Source organism: Panthera onca, chromosome A3 (assembly GCF_046562875.1).
Source record: "Panthera onca isolate mPanOnc1 chromosome A3, mPanOnc1 haplotype 2, whole genome shotgun sequence".
Taxonomy (NCBI): domain Eukaryota; kingdom Metazoa; phylum Chordata; class Mammalia; order Carnivora; family Felidae; genus Panthera; species Panthera onca.
In genome coordinates, this window is record NC_138341.1 from 94920827 (window position 1) to 94940830 (window position 20004).

The following is a 20004-nucleotide window of genomic DNA, read 5'->3' on the forward strand; positions in this document are numbered from 1 at the left end:
AACTCAGAAAACAACAGATGCTGGTGACTATGCAGAGAAATGGGAACCCTCTTGCACTGTTGGTGGGAATGCAAACTGGTGCAGCCGCTCTGGAAAACAGTGGAGAGGTACCTCAAAAAATTAAAAATAGAACTACCCTACAACCCAGCAATAGCACTACTAGGAATTTATCCAAAGGATACAGGGGTGCTGATTCATAGGGGCACATGTACCCCAATGTTTATAACAGCACTTTCAACAATAGCCAAATCATGGAAAGAGCCTAAATTTCCATCAACTGATGAGTGGATAAAGAAGATGTGGTTTATATATACAACGGAGTACTACTTGGCAATGAGAAAGAATGAAGTCTTGCCATTTACAGCAACATGGATGGAGCCGGAAGGTATTATATAAGTCAGTCAGAGAAAGAAAGATATCATATGTTTTCACTCATATGTGGATCTTGAGAAACTTAACAGAAGACCGGGGAGGGGAAGGGAAAAAATAGTTACAAACAAAGAGGGAGGGAGGCAAACCACAAGAGACTCTTAAGTCCAGAGAACAAACTGAGGGTGGATGGGGGTGGGGGAGAGGGAAAATGGGTGATGGGCATGGAGGAGGGCACTTGTTGGGATGAGCACTGGGTGTTGTATGCAAACAATGAACCACAGGACTCGACCCCAAAAACCAAGAGCACACTTTACACACTGTATGTTAGCCAATTTGACAATAAATTATATTAAAAAAAAAAAAAAAAAGATACTCTCTTCCTCTGCCCCTCTCCTCCACTCGTGGGTATGCTTTCTCTCTCTCTCTCTCAAATTTAAAGAAGATGTCAGCAAAAATAACTGATATATGGGCTGTGACTATTAACAGGAAGTATATCATTTACTTCATTAAATAATTACTAACCAATATCAGTATTTCTATTTGTCCTTACCCTTTTTTTCTCAGGAAGACACTCTGTTAGTGTATGTGTAATTTTTGCTACTTTGTAAAAAAAAGATTTAAAATACTTTGTCACATGAAAATACCAAGAAAACATGTTAAATTTTTTGAGAGTTTTCCTCTTTTCCTTCTTTTCCAAAAGATGCATCGCCATTTGCTCCCTCGGGGTCTGGATATGCGAAGAGCTTGCCCAGTGCACGAGCCATCCTCAGCTGAAAGAGGCCATCAATGTGATAGGTGTCACTTTGAAGGTATTCCCAATTCGTGATGTGTATTTGACAGTAATCTGTATCCCAGATATTCAACCAGTTCTAGTTTGAATTAGCGCCATCACTATTTTTTCCCTATATCAGAGAGGGGTTTTAAATCAAAAATTGTTTTTATGAGAGCCATGCTGAATGTTCTGTGAGGCTCACAAAAGAGGCCACCAATAGCTGCTTCCCCACTGGTGGCTGAGCTGTCCTGGACTGACCCCTTTGCCTGAGTGGGGTTCCTCTGTGGGCCGGGCTCTTCCTGTGGCAAGCAACACCACTGTTGGTAATAGTGACAAGAAAGTGCGATTTCATGCCCTGGCCTCTGCAGTGGGACTGGGAGAGACCTGAGTACTCGCCACCTGACTGGGCCTTCACACTTTTAGGATGTCTTTCTTCCTTTGCTTTGTTAATGAAAAGAGGGAGTGTTTTTTGGGGTTTTTTGTGTTTGTTTGTTTTTTGTTTTTTGTTTTTGTTTTGCCATTGACTGGGTTCACATGCTGGCCCACATTCATTGCAAAGTCAATACTTCAGAACAGCTCTGCAAGGTAGATGGTACAATCACTATGTCCCACCAGAGGAAAGCAAGGCCCAGAGAAATCCAGTCCTAAGCACACAGGCACACAGGTATAAAGGATGGAAGCAGCACTGAGAGCAGATCTGTGTAACATGAAAACAAAACTGAACTTTTATATATACTGTTAGGCCACTTCCTAAACCAGGGCTCAAAACCTGCCAGGTCCCTTTCTGGCTCCTGTTTAGAGATGGTGGTAATAATTAGCACTGCTGTTATTATACCCCCCAGAACTGGTGAGTGTCTAGTCCCTGCCAGGCACTGTACTGGGGTTTGTGTAAGTTCTCAGCTGCTAGGCACTTGTCCCACTTTACAGTGGAGAAGCTGAGGTGCAGGAAGGTCAAGGAGCTCTTTCCAGGCTCTAGAGCCTGGTCAAGCCAAAGTTCAGACCCTAAACTGTGCATCTGATACCAGCATCCAGGCTCATGCCTGCCCTTCTCTACTGCCTGTCATGTGTTGCTGTAATAGTAACAACCATTGTAGCTGACACTGGGACAGTCATCACCAGGCCAGCGATAGAGCTGTGTCACCTTTGTGCTTCAGCCCACAGGATAACCAGCCAGGGACATCCCCTGCCCATGGCTTGGCATCCGGCCCTCTGGTCTAGCCCCTGCCTGTCTTTGCAGCCGGATTTCATGGCAGTGCTCCTCACCTACTCCCCTTCCTGACCAAGTCTTATGTCCTCTGACCCCCTCCCACCTGTGCACCCCATCCCCCATTCTCTCCTCCACAACACCTGGGAGTGCCAGTCAGATCCGGAGAGCTGGAGAAACACTTGCTGCTGATCCCTGTGATGAGGAATGGAAAATTGATCAAACCAAAATATCACTTAGGAGGCCTCCCTCTGGCCTGAGCAGGGTGCTGACCTTTGTTGTTGCTTTTAATCCTTAAAACCACCCTCTGTGTGAAGGCTTACTGCAACCTCTGCATCACAGATGTGGAAAATGAGCTGATTGGGAAATAGAGAGTCTGCCAGGGTCAAACCCAGGACACCCTGTCCCCATGTCTGGGCTTTTCCCTAATTGCAGTGTATAAGACACTCCAAAAGCCATGGTGAAATATTCACATATAACTATTACAGTGAAAAAAAGTTGGATATCAATTGTATATCTATGCAGAGTATAATTTGCTTTTTAATATCCTATTTTCTCAATTCTAAGATCTATTTTTCCAATCCTAGTTTTTTCCCTAAATCTAGAAAGGTATATTGCATGTGCTGTGGCTTCCCCACCCCTACTCCCTTCCTGGAAAAGCTGTTAATAATTCAGTGGTGTCTCAGAGTGAAGGAGATCTGTAGATAAATCTTCTACCCTATGTGGTTCTATGCAGTATAGATAACAAGAGTAGAAGGATATATGACGGCTTACGTTTTCCTGTTGTAGTTCTCCACATTTTCAAAAATCTCTATAGTTTTTCTACAATTATGAGGAAAACATAGAGTACCAGAAAAAACGTAGCTGCCATGCTTGGAGCCGTGCTCTATCAGGGACATCCCGCCACAGTGTGGGGGCTGTCCCGTTGAAGCCTGCACCCCAGGATGCTCCTGATCCCCCCATTTTGGCAATAAAAGAGAGCACAGCTAAAGAAGGCCAAGGACCTTGCTCCGGCTTGAATTGCTAAGAAATCGGAGGGCCGAGATCAACCATATCAACCTTCCTTTAACCAGTATGAATAGCAGAGGGAAACTCATGGATGCAGTTCCAGGACGCTGGGGCAACTCCCTGCCTGCCTCCCTCCGAAGCCTGTGTTCCTGTGCCAGTGGCACTTTCACTGAAGGAGGGAGCACATGAATCTAAGAGAACCGAGAGCTGTCAGGGAAGGAGTTGCCACGGGGAGCAAGGGGGACAGCAACAACTCTTAAGAAGAGGGGCTCCAGGGAGGCTCAGGGCTCTGCTAGGAGGGGGAGCATCTGGCGGACTAGAGAAGGAGGCCCGGCCCCAGCAGCACAGGGTGCATGAGGCCAGAAAGGGCTTCCTGTCTTATGGATTCCACATGGCTCTGGGCACCACTCTGCTGTGACCCTGCCCTTCAGGAACACTTGATGAGGCTGATTCAGGTGTTCCCTCAGATGCAGGAAGGGCATGGTCAGAGAAGGCTGGGAAATGCTCCCCAGGAGGTATCCATGAAAAACAGTGAGAGCAGAGCACTGCCTAGCTGCCTGGAGAATTCTACTCAGCTAGTTGTGTCTGGTGGGGGAGTGTGTGGGTGGGGGCAGAGGGTTCTAAGCCTGAGCTGTAGTCACAGACCTAGGTGTCCCCTCCAAGGTGGGGGCCGAGGGCACTAGAGTGGCAGCTTCGGCTCTGGCTCAGGTGAGCTGCCAACCCTGTCTCCTTGGCAGCCCAAGTGAGAGGAGGCCCAACCCGAGCCCCACCCTCAGCCTCACCTGTTGTTCCTTCTCTTACCCTATCTCAGGAGACATCATTGACTTTCCCCGCCCTCCTTACTTCAGTCCTAGAGTCCTGCTGCCCTAGGGCCATCCCTACCCATCCTGTCTCCCCCTGCCAATAACTGAACCTCCTGGTGCCTTCCAACTCCTTGGCCCTAGTCTGGCCCCCACAGATCTGTCCTCCCTCCTGCCACCGGAGGAATCTGTCTGCACAGGGTCTGACCAAGTAGCCCACAGACTAGAGCACTCTGCACGGCGTTCAGGGACATATGTGAACAGGTCCCTGCCTGTTCCCAAGACTGTTAGTCCTTCAGAGTAGAGACTGTATCTGCCCTGTTCATCTTGTGCCCTATACTTTTTTTTTCTTTCTTTTTCTGGCTTAAACAACATGGGAACATATTGATTCATAAAGCTGGAAAATACATGGGTAAGGAAGAGGTCAGGGTTGGTTGATTCAGGAGATTAACACTCAACACTGACCTAATTGTCTAACTCTACTGCTCTGTAGTCCACAGAGGTGGCTTCATGTTAGGGTGGGATGCCTGCAGGGTTGGAGGATGTCTGCCAGTAGGAGTCAGGGTCCCATGTGTCCTTGTTTGTGTTCTGCAGGACTTCCATCACAGCATTCTCGTAAGAGGTACTGAGATGCATTAGTCGAGGTTTCTCGCTCATCCCTGTACCAGCGACTGAGACTGGGAATAAAATCTTCTGATTCGTTTAAGCTTGTTAGGGCACATTCCTGGAGCTGGGAGAGATGGCCTGCATGGGAGAGGGAAGGCACCTCAAAATAGATCTATTAGTTAAGGAGTGAGGGAGGAATTGATACTGGCCAAGCAACCACACATGTGCACCATAGAGAGGACTGAGAGCAAGAGATGCTCTGTAAAAGGAAAAGGTGAAGGCATGTGAGTGGGGAAAGCAGTAATGAGAAGAAGCTGAGCAGTGTGTAGGGAAGGGGCACTCTGGGCAGAAGGAGCTCCCAGTACAAAGGCCCTGGGGTAGAAACGAGTTGGTATATATCCTAAGAGCAGGAAGATGCTGGCATGTTGGAGCAGAGTGCAGTGTTGAGCAGTGAAGCAGTATAGTTGACACACAGTGTGATGTTAGTTTCAGGTGTACAACACAGCGATTCAACAACCTATCCTTCCTGCTGTGCTCCTCACAACTGTAGCTACCACGTGTCACCCTCAGTGTTGGCACATTGTCATTACTCCATGAATATGTGCTGAATGAGTGAGTGAGTGAATGAGTGATTTGTCTCTCCCCACCACCACCCACAGCATTCACGTGTCAGTAATAGCATCCCACCTGCAGCCCTCCAGCCTGACCTTGCTTCCGCAGTGCCTTACCACCTGCTGCCTTGAAGGAAACACTCTCCCTCTGCCTTCTTCTGGCCTAACCTCAGCTCTCCCTCCACCCTTCCCCCATTCTCTCTACCACCTGCCCCCTCTCTCACACCTCATCCCTCTGCCCAGAGGCTCTTTGTCTGGTCTACCATAGCTCTCATTTCCTCGTTGTCCTCTTGTCTGCTCCCAGCTTCTAGTTAGATGTAAGAGCCATGCCAGCCTTATGTTTCCACCCCACGACCTGACCCCTGTGATGCAGTGGAAACACATCCAGTGGCTATTCCTGTCTTCACCTTAGACTCGTCATGCGTTACTTCTCCGGGGGGTGTGCAAGGCATTAGGAACATAATGGTAAACAAGATGTGGAAAAACAAACACAAAAGAACAGGCAGACAAATACAGATGATCGGCTTGATAGCCCTTAATGCCATGAGGAAAGCACGAGAGCGAAGCAGGATGGAGCTGAAGAGCTGGAGCAGATAGACTGCCACTCCTTGGGATGGGCAAGGTGGCCTCACGGAGGAGGCCTTTAGTGCCATGATCTGAGAGATGTGGCAGAAGCCAGCATCCCAGGCAAAGCAGGGAGTAAGGGCAAAGGCCTTGGGACAGAAGCAAGCCAGAGTGTTTGCAGGGTTGAAAGAGGCTCGTGAGCATCAGGTCATCTGAGGCCTAGAGGCCAGGCTCTGAGAGCCCCTTGAGGGCAGACGCTCTTGCCCTGGGTGCACTTTGCACCTATCAGGAAGGAGTATTTGGAAAGTGTTTATTCTACAGAGTTCAAAGTAATCCCCTTTGCCTTACCTTCTTCCTCGTCCTGTACATTTTCACTGAGCTGCTAAATGTTGACTTTTCCATGTCTGTGTGGTGCTGAGGTCAATTGGTACCTGCTTTATGTGACTTGGAGCTCCTGGTGTGGAAATAACTAAGCTACATATCCAGGGGTTTCCTTAGACACCCAAAATCAGCGACAAACCTTTTGGCTTTAGATAATAAGGTAGGGACAGCAGGGTAGCCCCAGGTTCTGGGCAGGGAGAGAGGCACAAGGTGTCTTTCATCTGTTTCATCCATCCAACCCAATGTTCTTTGTGAGTACCGTCCCTCCCCTTTGACATGCCATCTAGCAAGAAGTGGGAGCATCCAAAGGTCCTTGTACACACACCAGACTCCAAAAACACACTCAAAGTAATTGAATAAATACATTATAACATAGGATTATATTCTCACAGTTCCCAAATTTTCACATTTCTTAGTACATTACACATGTGGGTGAAGTTTAATTTTATAAGGTGGGAAATCACTTGATCACTTCATGTTTCTATAAAATGAAGATCATATCTACCTTGCAGAGGTGTTAATGAAGATACATCAATGCGAAAATGAGGAGAGTTCTAAAAGGGCCAGCACACAGGGAATACTCAGTAATGTACTACCTTTTAATTTCCTCCAATTGTCAAAACTATTATTTATGCAATCTGAATGAGGCACTTGAAATTATGGTTTTAATTTTCAGATGACTGAACAACAGCTCTTTGTTTCTATAGAATGTTAAGGAAATTAATACATGTGGACAAGAGGCAGTTAAAGGATGGTACACGTGCAATGTGGGACCAGGACACATTTTTCAAAAAATTAATGCGTAACAAGGAAATGTATCCTAAACATCGCTGGAAAGAAATACATGTTTTGTTCTTCCTTAGGACAAATGCACGTGTTAAGTTCAGTCCTTTAGTTTGGGGTTCTGTTTCCTGTTACAGTTTCCTAACAAAGTCGTGGCTCAGGTGGCCTGTGATGTTCTTCAGTTGCTGGTTTCCTACTGGGAAAAGCTTCAGATGTTTGAAACCTCTCTGCCTCGGAAAATTTCAGAAGTAAGTCTTTGTCCTGTAATGCTAACACGTAAGCGTTTCCCAGTTATTGTATTTGGTGTTTAATTAATTACAGATACTCAAATAATTGTTAGAGTACTGACTATTAAATTGCCATACGGGTCATTCATTTTCAGATTAAATTGCACCGGCTCTTCTCAGCTGTGATTTCAGGCACTACGTAAAGAAGCCACCAGTGTTCCAGGGCAGAGTTTTACACTTGGGGAGTTTGAAAGGCAGACACGACCACAACAAAGAGACCTTTTGTAGATTGGGCTTCATTCATCGAGAGTAATTTGGATGGTGCCAACAAGGAGTAGGCAGCTGGTTATGATGCCCTCCGTGCAGGGGCGGGGGGTGGGGGGACTGTTGAGTGAAACAGGAGTCTCTCCTAGACCGAAGCCCCAGATCATGCTCTCTGCCATAGCATGATTACCCAGCTGTAATGAGATTACTGCTGTAATACCCTCTTGGGGGGGGGGGGGGGGGGGAAGGGCGGTGGTAATTGGTGGGAGAGAAAGATAGAAGGAACAGGAAGAATCATCCCAGTGATGATATCCCAGAGGCTGGTTGCATTTGAGGGTGCTTAGTTGTAAAGGAGCAGCTACCCTCACCTCTGTACGTACCTAAATATAAGGCCCATCCATTCCTGCTAGTTTTTAAAGCTACACTTCTTATTTTATTTTAAAGTTTGTTTGTTTTGAGAGAGAGAGAAAGAGTGAGAGAGAATGAGCAGGGGAGGGGCAGAGAGAGGAGAGAAAGAATCCCAAGCAGTCTCCAGGCTGTCAGCTGAGCCGAAACCAAGAATCAGATGCTCAGCTAACTGAGCCACCCAGGCACCCCTAAAACTACACTTTTTAAAACGTGCCCTGTTCTTTGCACATCCAGTGGTAACTCTTCAAGGAAATGTGATTTGTCTCTGCGTGGTATTACAGGGGGAGAGAAGAAGTGATACTGATTTATTTCCTCTCAGCCCTAGACAGATTTCACCAGCGAGATCACTCTGTTCTCCCCAAGAGCTTAGGTGACCTAGGGCAGAACAGAGGTTTGGACATAGGGATAGAAGATGCCGCAAGTTATAAAGTTGGGTTTTAGGGCAACTGTACACAGTTGACCTTTGAACAACATGGGTTTGAACTGCATGTATCTATATGTGGATTTTTTCTGATAAATATAGTATACTATATATGTATTTTCTCATCCTTATGATTTTTTTAATATTTTTTTTCTGTCTAGCTTACTATATTGTAAGAGTACAACATAAAATACATACAACATACAAAATATGTGTTAATCAACGATTTATATTATTGTTGAGGCTTCTGGCCAGTAGTAGGCTATTAGTAGTTAAATTTGGGGGGGGAGACAAAAGTTATACATGGATTTCTTCCTGTGCAAGGTCAGGGGGTTAGCACCTCTCACGCTGAGTTGTTCAAGAGTCGATTGTAGTTTATCATTGAAAGGGGAATAGCTTTGAGAAGGAAAGGGGTGCTTTTATACCAGGATAACAGGTGGAGACCTGGGGTGGTTTATAAGAAAATCAAATGGGAGCATTTTCATAGTTATTTTTGAAAATATTTTTTTTTACTTTCATTGCATTAAGTGCGGAGACTGATGATGGGGATTGTGTGACCTCAGAGAGAAATATCCCTTCCTCTGGGGCCCCAATTTCACCACCAGGAGAGTGGAATAGAGACGAGGCATGGCTCTATGACTTTCTCCCGATTTTCAGGATCACACAGAGCTCTAAACTGGCTCTTGGCTTCTTATCACCTTCCTCAAGTGAACTGGCACCAAGCTGGGTTTAGTGCAAGGCCATCTTGAGACTCTTATCATATGGTTTCGTAAACTATTACTATGGTCTGTTTGATTAGAGGTTTGTCTTTATGCAGATCCTTGTGGCCACAATTGCTTTTCTTTTACCAAGTGCAGAGTACTCCTCAGTGGAAACAGATAAGAAGGTAGGTGGCACATCAGCTAAGTTTTCCCCAGTCTGTTTTTTTTTTTTTTAATGTAAGATAAAATGAAAAACAATGTTACATGCAGGGATATCCTTTATTATTCTTTTGTATTGGTCCTAACTGTCTCCCCTTTGAAAACTTTATTTACTCATTCATTTCTTCTGCATTTGTGTGTCCACTGAGTAATTACTATTGTGCAGGGACAGTTTGTTGTTTGCTGCGACATATAGTGAAGTTTAAAAGACTGCAGTGTACAGTATTGGGCCTGTTTCCTCTTCCAGTTTATTGTATCCTTGCTACTCTGCCTCTTGGACTGGTGCATGGCATTGCCAGTGAACACCCTTCTCCACCCAGTGTCCACAGTAGCCCTGGAGGAGCAGCACTCATGCAGAGCCCCTTTGCTGGATTATATCTATAGGGTGAGTCTCCATTTGTGCCTCGTGGACATAGAGTATAGACTTAAGCATCAGAGAATCGCCCAAATATGTCTGTGCATGTATTTATTTATTTATTTATTTGTGCCCTTTTGGAAAAGATATGGGGAGAGGTAAAACATTTTAAAAGAAATGAATAATTTAAGGAGTGAAAACAGGACAGAAGTAATTGTAGAGAAGCAGTGGTTACCAAGTGAAAGAAACATGCATTTTCACACGACTGCCATCTTTAAACAACTGCAGTTTGATCAGAATCCCCAATTTTCATGTAACATGGTCTATCTCTACTTAATTTTTAAAAGAAATGTTTATATTTTAGGAATATTTACAGTCTTAGTTTGACAAAATTGTTTTATCAATTGTTTATCAATAAGTATAAAGGTCTCAGTAATCCCTTTGCTTTACAAGATCTTAAGAAATACACTAAGGAAATATATCACATCAAAGTTTTTAGCTTCATCATTTTTATGGTACTTAAAATATTCAAATTTCAACCTCTACTGATGACTGGGTATATGGTGTTTGCTCTGGATCCTTTATATTGCCCTTCTATATTGGCTTTACAGTCTGTCCTGTGAAAGGTTTATTTATGAATTTGGCATTTGTGTATCAATTGAATAATTAGTACTCAGGGACAATTCTGTTGTTTATTTTTTTTAATTTCATCTATTTATTTTGAGGGGGGGAGGGCAGGAAGGGGCAGAAAAGGCAGGAGAGAGAGAGAATCTCAAGCAGGTTCCACAGTGTCAGCACAGAGCCCAGTGTGGAAATCAAACCCACGAACTGTGAGACCATGATCGGAGCTGAAATCCATACTTGGACACTTAACCGATTGAGCCACCGAGGTGCCCCTGTTTTTAATTGTTTTAGTAAGAAACCTTTACTAGTAACCTTTAAAAAAATAATATTCCAAGTCATTAACTGATTACTGTGTTGCCTTATTTTGAAATGTATTAAATATAAAACATAGCTGAAATTCTACTAAAAAGTATTGTACTTTTAAATGGTTTTTTTAGTGGTCAGAGATTTTAATAACTATGTTATTTTTAATTCATTCAAAGATTTTAATTCATTAGATACTCTGTCATCTCTGTGGTTTATAAACCTATGTAAGGCTTGGCTTGACAACCTAAAGTAGCCACAGTCATTTAAATTTGTCTCTTTTCTAACATTTCTTTTCTTAAAAGATTTCTCTTAAAATTGTTTTACCAATAAAAATGTCCCCCCCTAGTTAACATGAGTCACAAATTTATTGAACAACGTGGTTTTATCTGTAAAGGAAACTTTTTATTGAAGTATAATATGCATCCAGTCATAAGTGAGAGCTTGATGAATTTTCACAAAGCGAGCACACCTGTGAAACCAGATCCTGGCTGCAGAAACTGAATAGTCTCAGCATTACAGAAGGACCTATGCTGGCTCCCTGCTGATTACTATCCCCATACACATACCTGGGGCAGCAACTAACCTGTGTAACGGTGTAGATTGTTTTGAACTTTGTGTAGCTGGATTTATGCAGTATGTGCTTCTGTGTCTGACGCCCTTCACTCAACATTATTTTCAAGGGGTTCATTCATTCATACCGTTGGGAATAGTTGTGAGTTTTTCACTCATCGCTCTTTAGTATTACACAGTAAGAGTACGCCATGATTTAGATATCTATTTGGACATTTGGGTAGTAGAGTTTGGAACTGGAAAAAGAAGGTCTGTGAACATTCTGGTGGACAGAAGCAGGACTTGGGTGTGTGCGATCACCCAGAATGGCAAAATAAGCACTTTCTAACTTTTACTTTCCTTTTGTGTTGAAAATATATTTATTGGTATTGATATAAAAGGAGAAAAATAACCTTGCAAATAGCAGGAAGATAATTTAGAACGGAAAGGATTCTATGTTCTCAGATATTACCAAGCGAGAGTCCTTCCTCTCAAAGTGCTGTTGGCAGATTGTCAGGGACAGGATGTTCGTGGCATCCATGGCACACATTGCTTTTTACAGGTTCTGCACTGCTGTGTGTGTGGCTCAAGCACATATACTCAACAGAGTCACTACACACTGACCCTGGCCGACCTGTCATCCCCGGATTACGACCCCTTCCTGCCACTGGCAAATGTGAAGAATTCGGAGCCAGTCCAATATCATTCATCAGCAGATTTGGGCAACCTGCTCACAGTGGAAGAGGGTAAGATTCTTCAGAACATTAATTCTCATGGGCAGGAAAAGGAAAGATTGTAATCTTTTGCCCATGCTTGCTACATTGTTTTTTAAAATCTAGTTATTAAAATTCTGGTTTCTAGACCCCTATGTGATAGGAAATTACGCTTTCCTTGTTTCTTTTTTTCTGTTTCTTCTCTTTTCCCATCTTAGTTGAATTTTGTATTGAGGACCTGTGTCAGACCTATGAGACCCACAAAAACAGCTCATTTTCTATCCCCAGGGAACTTAACATGTAACTAGAGAGACAGGATAAATGCAGAAGGACTCATTTGTGGATCAGTAGCACCATGGGGACTTCCCATGGGGAAGGACTTAAGCCAGCCTTAGAAGGATGAACAGACTTTGAAAGGATCTGGTCGAGTGTTATAGACTAGGAGAGCATTGAAAGAGAGAGGTGGGGATTTACATGCCACAGTTTGAGGCTCTGCTCATGGCGGGGGGTCTGTTTTATTTTATTTTATTTTATTTTATTTTATTTTATTTTATTTTATTTTAGATTTTGTTTTTAAGTTATCTGTACACCCAACATGGGGCTTGGACTCACAACCCTGAGACCAAGAGTCGCACGCTGTGCCAACCAAGCCAGCCAGGCACCCCCAGAGGGTCTGTTTTGGGATATGTGGGTATTGTCAGGATTAGGGAATGCTGTATGTCCTCCTCATCCATGCTTCTTCCTGAAATGACAAGAGCCTATCTCCAGGCCTTGAAATGTGAGTTAGAATGTGGGTGTATCATCTGTACATGTGAAATAATTGCATAGAACCAAACATACACACACACAAGAGCATGTAAACTGAGTAGACTCTGAATATTAATGAAGTGTATCAATGTCAAAATTTCCAAATTGTGATACTGTCCTATAGCTAGGCTATGTAAGATATTACCAGGGGGATGAAGGATATTTGGGATCTCTCTGTATTATTTCTTATAAATGTATGTCGGTCTTTAATTGTCTCAAAATTAAAAGTTAAAAAAAAAAAAATGTGGGTGTGGAGTGTTAGATCATCCATGAAAATGGTATGGACTTTGCAAGTTAAAACCTAGGCCCAAGAATGAATTTTGGGGGTAAAAACATCCTTAAGGAAAAAAGAATGAGGGAATGTCACCAGGAAAGCAGTCAGGGAAATGGAGAAAGAACCATGAAAGAGTTCTGAAAAGTGAAGAATTCACTTCTGAGGGAAGAAAGGGAATAAAGAGCCAAGGAAGGTCAGCAATGCTCCATGCTTCAGAAACATCAGGGAGGGTGGGGCCAGAACAGGAGCTGTTTTATTTCCCAACTAAGCACTGGGTGGTGGGTTTTGCTGAGTACTTTGGGCATGGCAGTTAGTCTGTAGCCAGATAGCCGGAGCAGGTGATTTGGGGATGTCTATTCAGAACCCGCAGACATTCCTGCTGGAGCCTTTGGTGGACAAAGGAAGAATAGTAGCCAGGTGAGAGCATGGAGTCCAGGGTAGTGATTGCAAGACTGCGGAATCTGGAGTATGGTTCAGGTCAAGGGGAAGGGCACAAGCAAGGTGACAAGGAAGAGAACAGAAGTGAGGGCACCAGTCAGGGGCAAGGGCTTTGGAATCAGTCAGTCCTGATTTTATAAATGAGCACACTGAGGTGAGGGATTTTCCCAAGGGTATAGAAGCCAGAAGTAATGGAGGTGAAATTTGAATCAAAGATTTAATGACCAGGTTCTGAAATAGCACAGCATTTACTGAGATTTTTCCACAGAGTAAAGACTTACATTTAGTTGTGCTGGTGGACAGTACACGGCACATGTTCACACTATTGTTTACCTCCATTTGCATAATCATTTAGTTGTCTTTTTCTGGACTTCCACAGTTTTTTTAGACTGCAATATTTCTTGATTTTTTTCCCCATGGTTAGAAATTCAAACCATATCTTAAAAAAAAATAATCAAAATGACCCATGATCTGTTTTTTTGTTTGTTTGTTTGTTGGTTCCTACCATGCAGTCTATGTCTTAGAAGAAAAAGAACTTACTTTTTCCTAAAGCCATTAATTATAGTCTCATCCCACATGACTGTCCTTAAAATAAGTTCAGCACATATTATGATCTGTCTCTTGAAAATAGTGGGAGATTGATAGGTTAGTGAAAAACAAGAAACCTAAAAATGCACATTTAAATTTTCTGTACTGCCTTTCTTTCGATGTACAACACTCTTTGACTTGAGTATTCTCCAGAAAACCTTAGGACCGTGTGCAGTCTTGTCCTACCCTAGTTCTCTGGTGCTAAAAATAATTATTTGAATTTCGGTGGCAAACGAGTTTGAAAATTCACCAACAGTTTAATTACATACAAAAGCAAAGCAGCTTAAAAACCTGTTGGCACACACACCCTTGCTGAATAGGTACATCCTCTATGAAATGGGAGAACAATTAAAGAGGACACCTGAAGTATTTTAGGTTAAACAGAAATGTGCTCATATTTGAGTTTTTTTTTCATTCGATGTCATAATTTGTCATTCATAACCAAGCTATTTATTCTCCCATGTTTCTGAGATGCAATATTATATTTTTATTTATTGTTTTCAAATGACCCTTTCACCCACTGTTATCTACTATTTGACATAAATACTACTTTCAAATAGTCACAGACAAGAGACACATCTGCTCCCCCACAGTTGAAGTGGCTACTGGCCCAGATTGAGGAAAAGACACTGATGCTAATCAGAGGTGCTCAAATTTCTCATTATTAATGCCTAATTGCTTTAAAAAGAAGGAAAGGGAGGAACTGTAAAAAATGAAACTTAAAAGACATACTGAAATTACTGCTTTTCTATTTCATTTGTAAATTTAGCAAAATAAGATAAATATTTAGATTATATTTTTTTAATGTTTATTTACTTAGTTTTGAGTAAGAGTGTGAGTGAGGGTGGGGCAGAGAGAAAGGGAGAGAGAGAATCCCAAGCAGGTTCCATGCTGCTAGCGCAGAGCCCAACTTGAGACTCAAACTTACAAACCATGAGATCATGACCTGAGCTGAGATCAAGAGTCAAACACTTAACCAACTGAGCATGTCCCAGATTATATTTTTTTAATTGTTTGTGGAAGTTACAAGATTGCTTTTTCACAAATGGAGTCTAGATTTTCTCTTTATTTTCCAGGGAACTCACAGGCAGTGAATTTAGCTGAAGTTGGCCAGGGAAGAACAATTTTTATTTAACAAATGTTCCCTTTCCTTACTCTTCAGTGCCAAAGATACTTCTTTTTTTTTTACTGGGTGTGTCATGGTTTATGAGTTGATTGGTGTGACTCCAGTTAACTTCCCACTGTAGAATTCAAACACATTTATTAAAATACAAATTTGTATCTATCTCAAATTGAAAGCACGACCTTTATAAGAGGAAGCAGAGGAAAGTTGCCTTTCCAGTTGTGTGCTTTGGGCTTTACCAAATTGGACCTTTGTCGCTAGTTCCAGAGCCTGCTCCATCCTGTCATCACCATGTAGTGTCTTATACCACGGACTCCTGAGCCCCCAGCTGGCCCTACCTTTGTTGTTTGGGGCATTAACATTTCTGATGGAGCATATATTCATATGGAATGATAAGCATGAATAAAAAGCATCTGTAACTTTTGAAAAAGTTAATATGGACACAAAAGCAAAAGCATTCATAACTGTGATTTCAAGGGAATTAGTTGAGGTGTTTAAGTTTCTCAGCTGTATGGAAATCATACACTCTTCTACGAGTGTCAAGAAGGAGAGTTCAGTGTCAGAGATGGATGTAGATGACCTTTATTTATGAACACTGAAGTTTTTATGTGAAGTTTTATTTTGCATTGAAGACAGATGATTTCTTGTTCATTGAATAGCAAAAATTAAGAAGAAACTCAAGAAAAGTGAGGACAATCTTGTTCTCCTCAGTCATCACACAGAATTTCTTATATTCTAGAATATGATTGTATATTTCTGGGATTTATACATCATCCACTTGATGTTTTATAGATAAGTCTGTTGAATTTTTACTGTCTGAGAGGGGAGGTATTTAGCATGAGAAAGCATATTTATAATTATTTTGTTTAATTAATATTTGATTTTTCATTTTGTGAATTTAGAAACCAAGTATTTCCTAAACCTTTAAGCCCAAAGTATAAGTCTTACTTTGTTTAAATATCTAGTGATATTTTTTGTTGAAATTAAAAGATTTCATTTTCACCTGTGCTTGCATTAATACACAGTTATTTTCTAAATGTGGCAGCGTACAATTTCCCTGACCACTCTGAAGCTTAAGTACTTGCTTCACTCCAAGACCATAGATCAGGTTCTCTGCTTCTTCCTTCCACCTCCAACATTTCACAGGGCATATCTTTACATGCTGTGTTAGTCTTTTTACACAGCCTTAAAAATTTTGTAAGTCACTTGCTCCTGGGCATTTAATCATCAACTGCAAATTTACTTAAACCTTCCAAGTATTTCCATGAGTTAGTTAATATATCCGATTCCATTAAAGATTTCAAATACCCAAATAACAAAACATAAGTTGTCACAGAGATCTTAAAGCACAGTGCTTCAAATCCAAGACTTCACAGACTTGATTCACTTACTTATCAGCATCTGCACTTACCCTGGTGAGGGGAATGAGGTTAATTTCTGGGGCCTGGACCCAGAACCATAGGATCTTTCAGGACAAGGAACTTTCTCTTTTGTTTCCTGCTACATCTACATATTTTTTTAAATTTTTTTTTAATGTTTATTTATTTTTGAGACAGAGAGAGACAGAGCATGAACGGGGGAGGGGCAGAGAGAGAGGGAGACACAGAGTCGGAAGCAGGCTCCAGGCTCTGAGCCATCAGCCCAGAGCCCGACGCGGGGCTCGACCTCACGGACCGTGAGATCATGACCTGAGCTGAAGTCAGACGCTTAACCGACTGAGCCACCCAGGCGCCCTTACGTCTACATATTTTTAAGTGTCCCTTTCAGAATGAGATCTTCGTGGAAGTTGGTTGTTTTAGCAATCTACTTAAATTGTACTTTTAATTAAAATAGAATTAGTGTCAAAAAAGAAAATAGATGAAAAAAATTCCCAGACTAAAACAAATCCAGTATCCCGAGTACAGATTTTAACCTTCCTTCCCCACTGTCTGGTATGTTGCTTTACCCTGCTCACAGAGCGGAAGAGGAGGAGTTTGGAGCTGATCCCTCTGACCGCCCGCATGGTGATGGCCCACCTGGTGAACCACCTGGGGCACTTCCCACTCCGTGGGGGTCCTGCCGTGCTGCACAGTCTGGTCAGTGAGAACCATGACAATGTACACGCCGAGGCTCCCGAGCTGTCCTCTGAGGTGTTCCGGAGCCCAAACCTGCAGCTCTTTGTGCTGAATGACAGCACCCTCATCTCCTACCTTCAGACACCTGCAGAAGGGCCAGCAAGTGGCTCGCCGGGGGGCGCCTTGTCCGATGTCAGAGTAATTGTGCGGGATATCTCAGGGAAGTACTCTTGGGATGGAAAGGTTTTATACGGACCTTTGGAAGGCTGCTTAGCACCCAGCAGCAGAAATCCTGCATTTCTGATTTCTGGCTGGCATCCTCAAGCTTTGGGAGCTCAGAAAGATTTTTCTCAAACTGAGGAGGGAGAAGATGTGCTTGACAAATTACTTGAAAATATTGGCCACACGAGTCCCGAATGCCTTCTACCATCACAGCTAAATCTAAATGAGCCTTCCCCACCCCCGCGAGGAATGACCCGTGACCAAGAGAAGGAAATCATCGAGGTCATTTTGCGCCAGAACGCCCAAGAAGACGACTACATCCAGAGGTGTAACTCTGACTCAGCCATGAAAGTCACCAGCCAGGAGCAGCCCTCACCAGTGGAGCCACGAGGACCCTTTTATTTCTGCAGGTTGTTGCTCGATGACTTGGGGATGAATTCTTGGGACAGAAGGTAACGATTCTTTCTAGACCTTCACCTATTTTATCATTATCTTTGTGTGATTGTTCTTGTTCTCAATTTGAGGTTTGGGAAGCAGAGAATAGAAATGGAGATTTGTCTTTCAGCATTTACAGCTTATTTTCCGCTGCTAAGTTAAAGCTAGAAGTGGAACTAATCATGCTATGCTGATGCACAGATTGAATTTCAGCCAGGTCTTGTATATTTTAAAGGGTATTGGACATTTTCTCTGTGTGTGTGTGTGTGTGTGTGTGTGTGTGTGTGTGTGTGTGTTTTAATTACTGCTCTGTCCATCATTGATTCTGTCATCACAAAAGATGCAAATGGACTACAAAGATGAGTAAGTCACCATCTCACCTTAGGTCTAGTGAGGGAGGTAGATTTGGCACAACTCTGATGAAAGATAGCATGACACACGAGGCCAAGAGGAACAGTTAATCCAGTGGGTAGTGTGGGGTGGTGGGGAAGACTGTGGACGGGGGTTGGTTTGAGCTGGACCCTGACAGTGGAGTGGGGTTTCTAAGAACAGAAGTAGGGTAAAGGTATTCATAGCAGAGCTGATAGTGAAAACAGACACAGACACAAGCATATAAGTGACACACTCATCTCCTACAGCACCATCCAGTGTCAATGGATGGTGATGGGTGAATTTTGATGCCTTTGAATGTCTTTAAGGAGAATGGAGTTCGTTCGGTGGGCTTAGATCACAAATCTTTCGTGAATGAAGAGGGTCATGGATACATGGATGGATGGATGGATGGATGGATGGATGGATGGATGAATGAATAGGTGGGTTTGTTGATTGATTGGAAACGGCATAATTGGTCTGTGATTACATGACTTTTCTTCCATCTCTTTTTTTTATAGAAAGAATTTCCATCTGTTGAAGAAAAATTCAAAACTATTGAGAGAGCTAAAAAATCTGGACTCCCGTCAGTGGTATGTGAAAATATATCAGACCACTTCATTCCTGTCTGTCTTTGTATGTGCTTGGATGACACAGCTTTAGGAATGAATGCACCTTCCGAGACACCCAAAAGTCATTCTGTAACTAGAATCTGGTGCCATCTGCATATGCTGTACCTTTGGTGTTTTTACTCTCAAGGAATAACCTTACATGTTTGCTATGCTAAGAAGAGTCCATTGCTCCCACCTAATCTGTGTCTTTGGTTGACAGTGGCAGCCAGTGGACATTCATTCTCATTTAGTCTCTGCAGCTACCTCTTTTTCCAGTGAGGAACAGAGGCTTGCCTAAATCAAACAGCCTACCTACGTGTGCCCTTTGCCGACACGTACCATGTTGTTTGAACCAAGTGAGTCTGACCTCATAACCCATGCCGTGTGCCTATGCACTGGCATTCTGTAGTTTCTGCTCTACAATGTTGGCAAGCTTAAAACCAGTGTGTTTTAATTAGTGACTTCCTGGTAGTGAGCCTTATTCTCAAAACTAGTCAAATCTCAGATCTGTCCCTTTTTTCTGTAGTCTTAGAAGCAATTCTAAAGATGAACTCATGACCAGTTTTTTTTTTTTTGTTTGTTTGTTTTTTTTTTTTCAACGTTTTTTTTTATTTTATTTTGGGGACAGAGAGAGACAGAGCATGAACGGGGGAGGGGCAGAGAGAGAGGGAGACACAGAATCGGAAACAGGCTCCAAGCTCCGAGCCATCAGCCCAGAGCCTGACGCGGGGCTCGAACTCACGGACCGCGAGATCGTGACCTGGCTGAAGTCGGATGCTTAACCGACTGCGCCATCCAGGCGCCCCTCATGACCAGTTTTTGATTTGGGGAAATGTGTGCTTCCAAAAACATCTCAGACACTAGTAAGTGTAGTGCTTGGTACATAACAGGTGATTAAAAGTCTTGAATAAACTGCTTCCTTAATCTTAATTTTTTTAAAAAAACTCATTTTTAAAGAAATAGCTTTTTGTTCCTCTTTTAGTCCCCACAGGAATATCATTAGGTATCTCATTACAGATGAAAAACCTGAAGCCATTATTCCTCACACTGCTCTTCATCATATTCAGTTTCCCAGTTGTTGTTACGCTTCTTTTTCTCTGGAGAAATAGAGACCAAATTCTCTGTGGAAACTCTGTGAGGGGTTTCTTGTGAAGGGCTCGGGGGTTCATTTCTCTCTCCCTCTTGTCCTCCAGTA

General features: G+C 42.8%; 1 protein-coding gene across 6 annotated transcripts in view; it reads left to right on the forward strand.

Annotated features, from left to right (window-relative positions):
• Window positions 1–20004, forward strand: part of RALGAPA2 (Ral GTPase activating protein catalytic subunit alpha 2) — a 323002-nt gene that overhangs the window by 186097 nt on the left and 116901 nt on the right. For all 6 annotated transcript variants that reach the window (XM_060610992.3, XM_060611000.3, XM_060611012.3 and 3 more), the window contains 7 exons: window positions 1073–1181; window positions 7239–7349; window positions 9239–9307; window positions 9589–9726; window positions 11738–11921; window positions 17075–17846; window positions 18720–18791. In XM_060610992.3, the coding sequence (XP_060466975.1) occupies window positions 1073–1181; window positions 7239–7349; window positions 9239–9307; window positions 9589–9726; window positions 11738–11921; window positions 17075–17846; window positions 18720–18791 (1455 nt within the window). The remainder of the gene's footprint in view (window positions 1–1072; window positions 1182–7238; window positions 7350–9238; window positions 9308–9588; window positions 9727–11737; window positions 11922–17074; window positions 17847–18719; window positions 18792–20004) is intronic.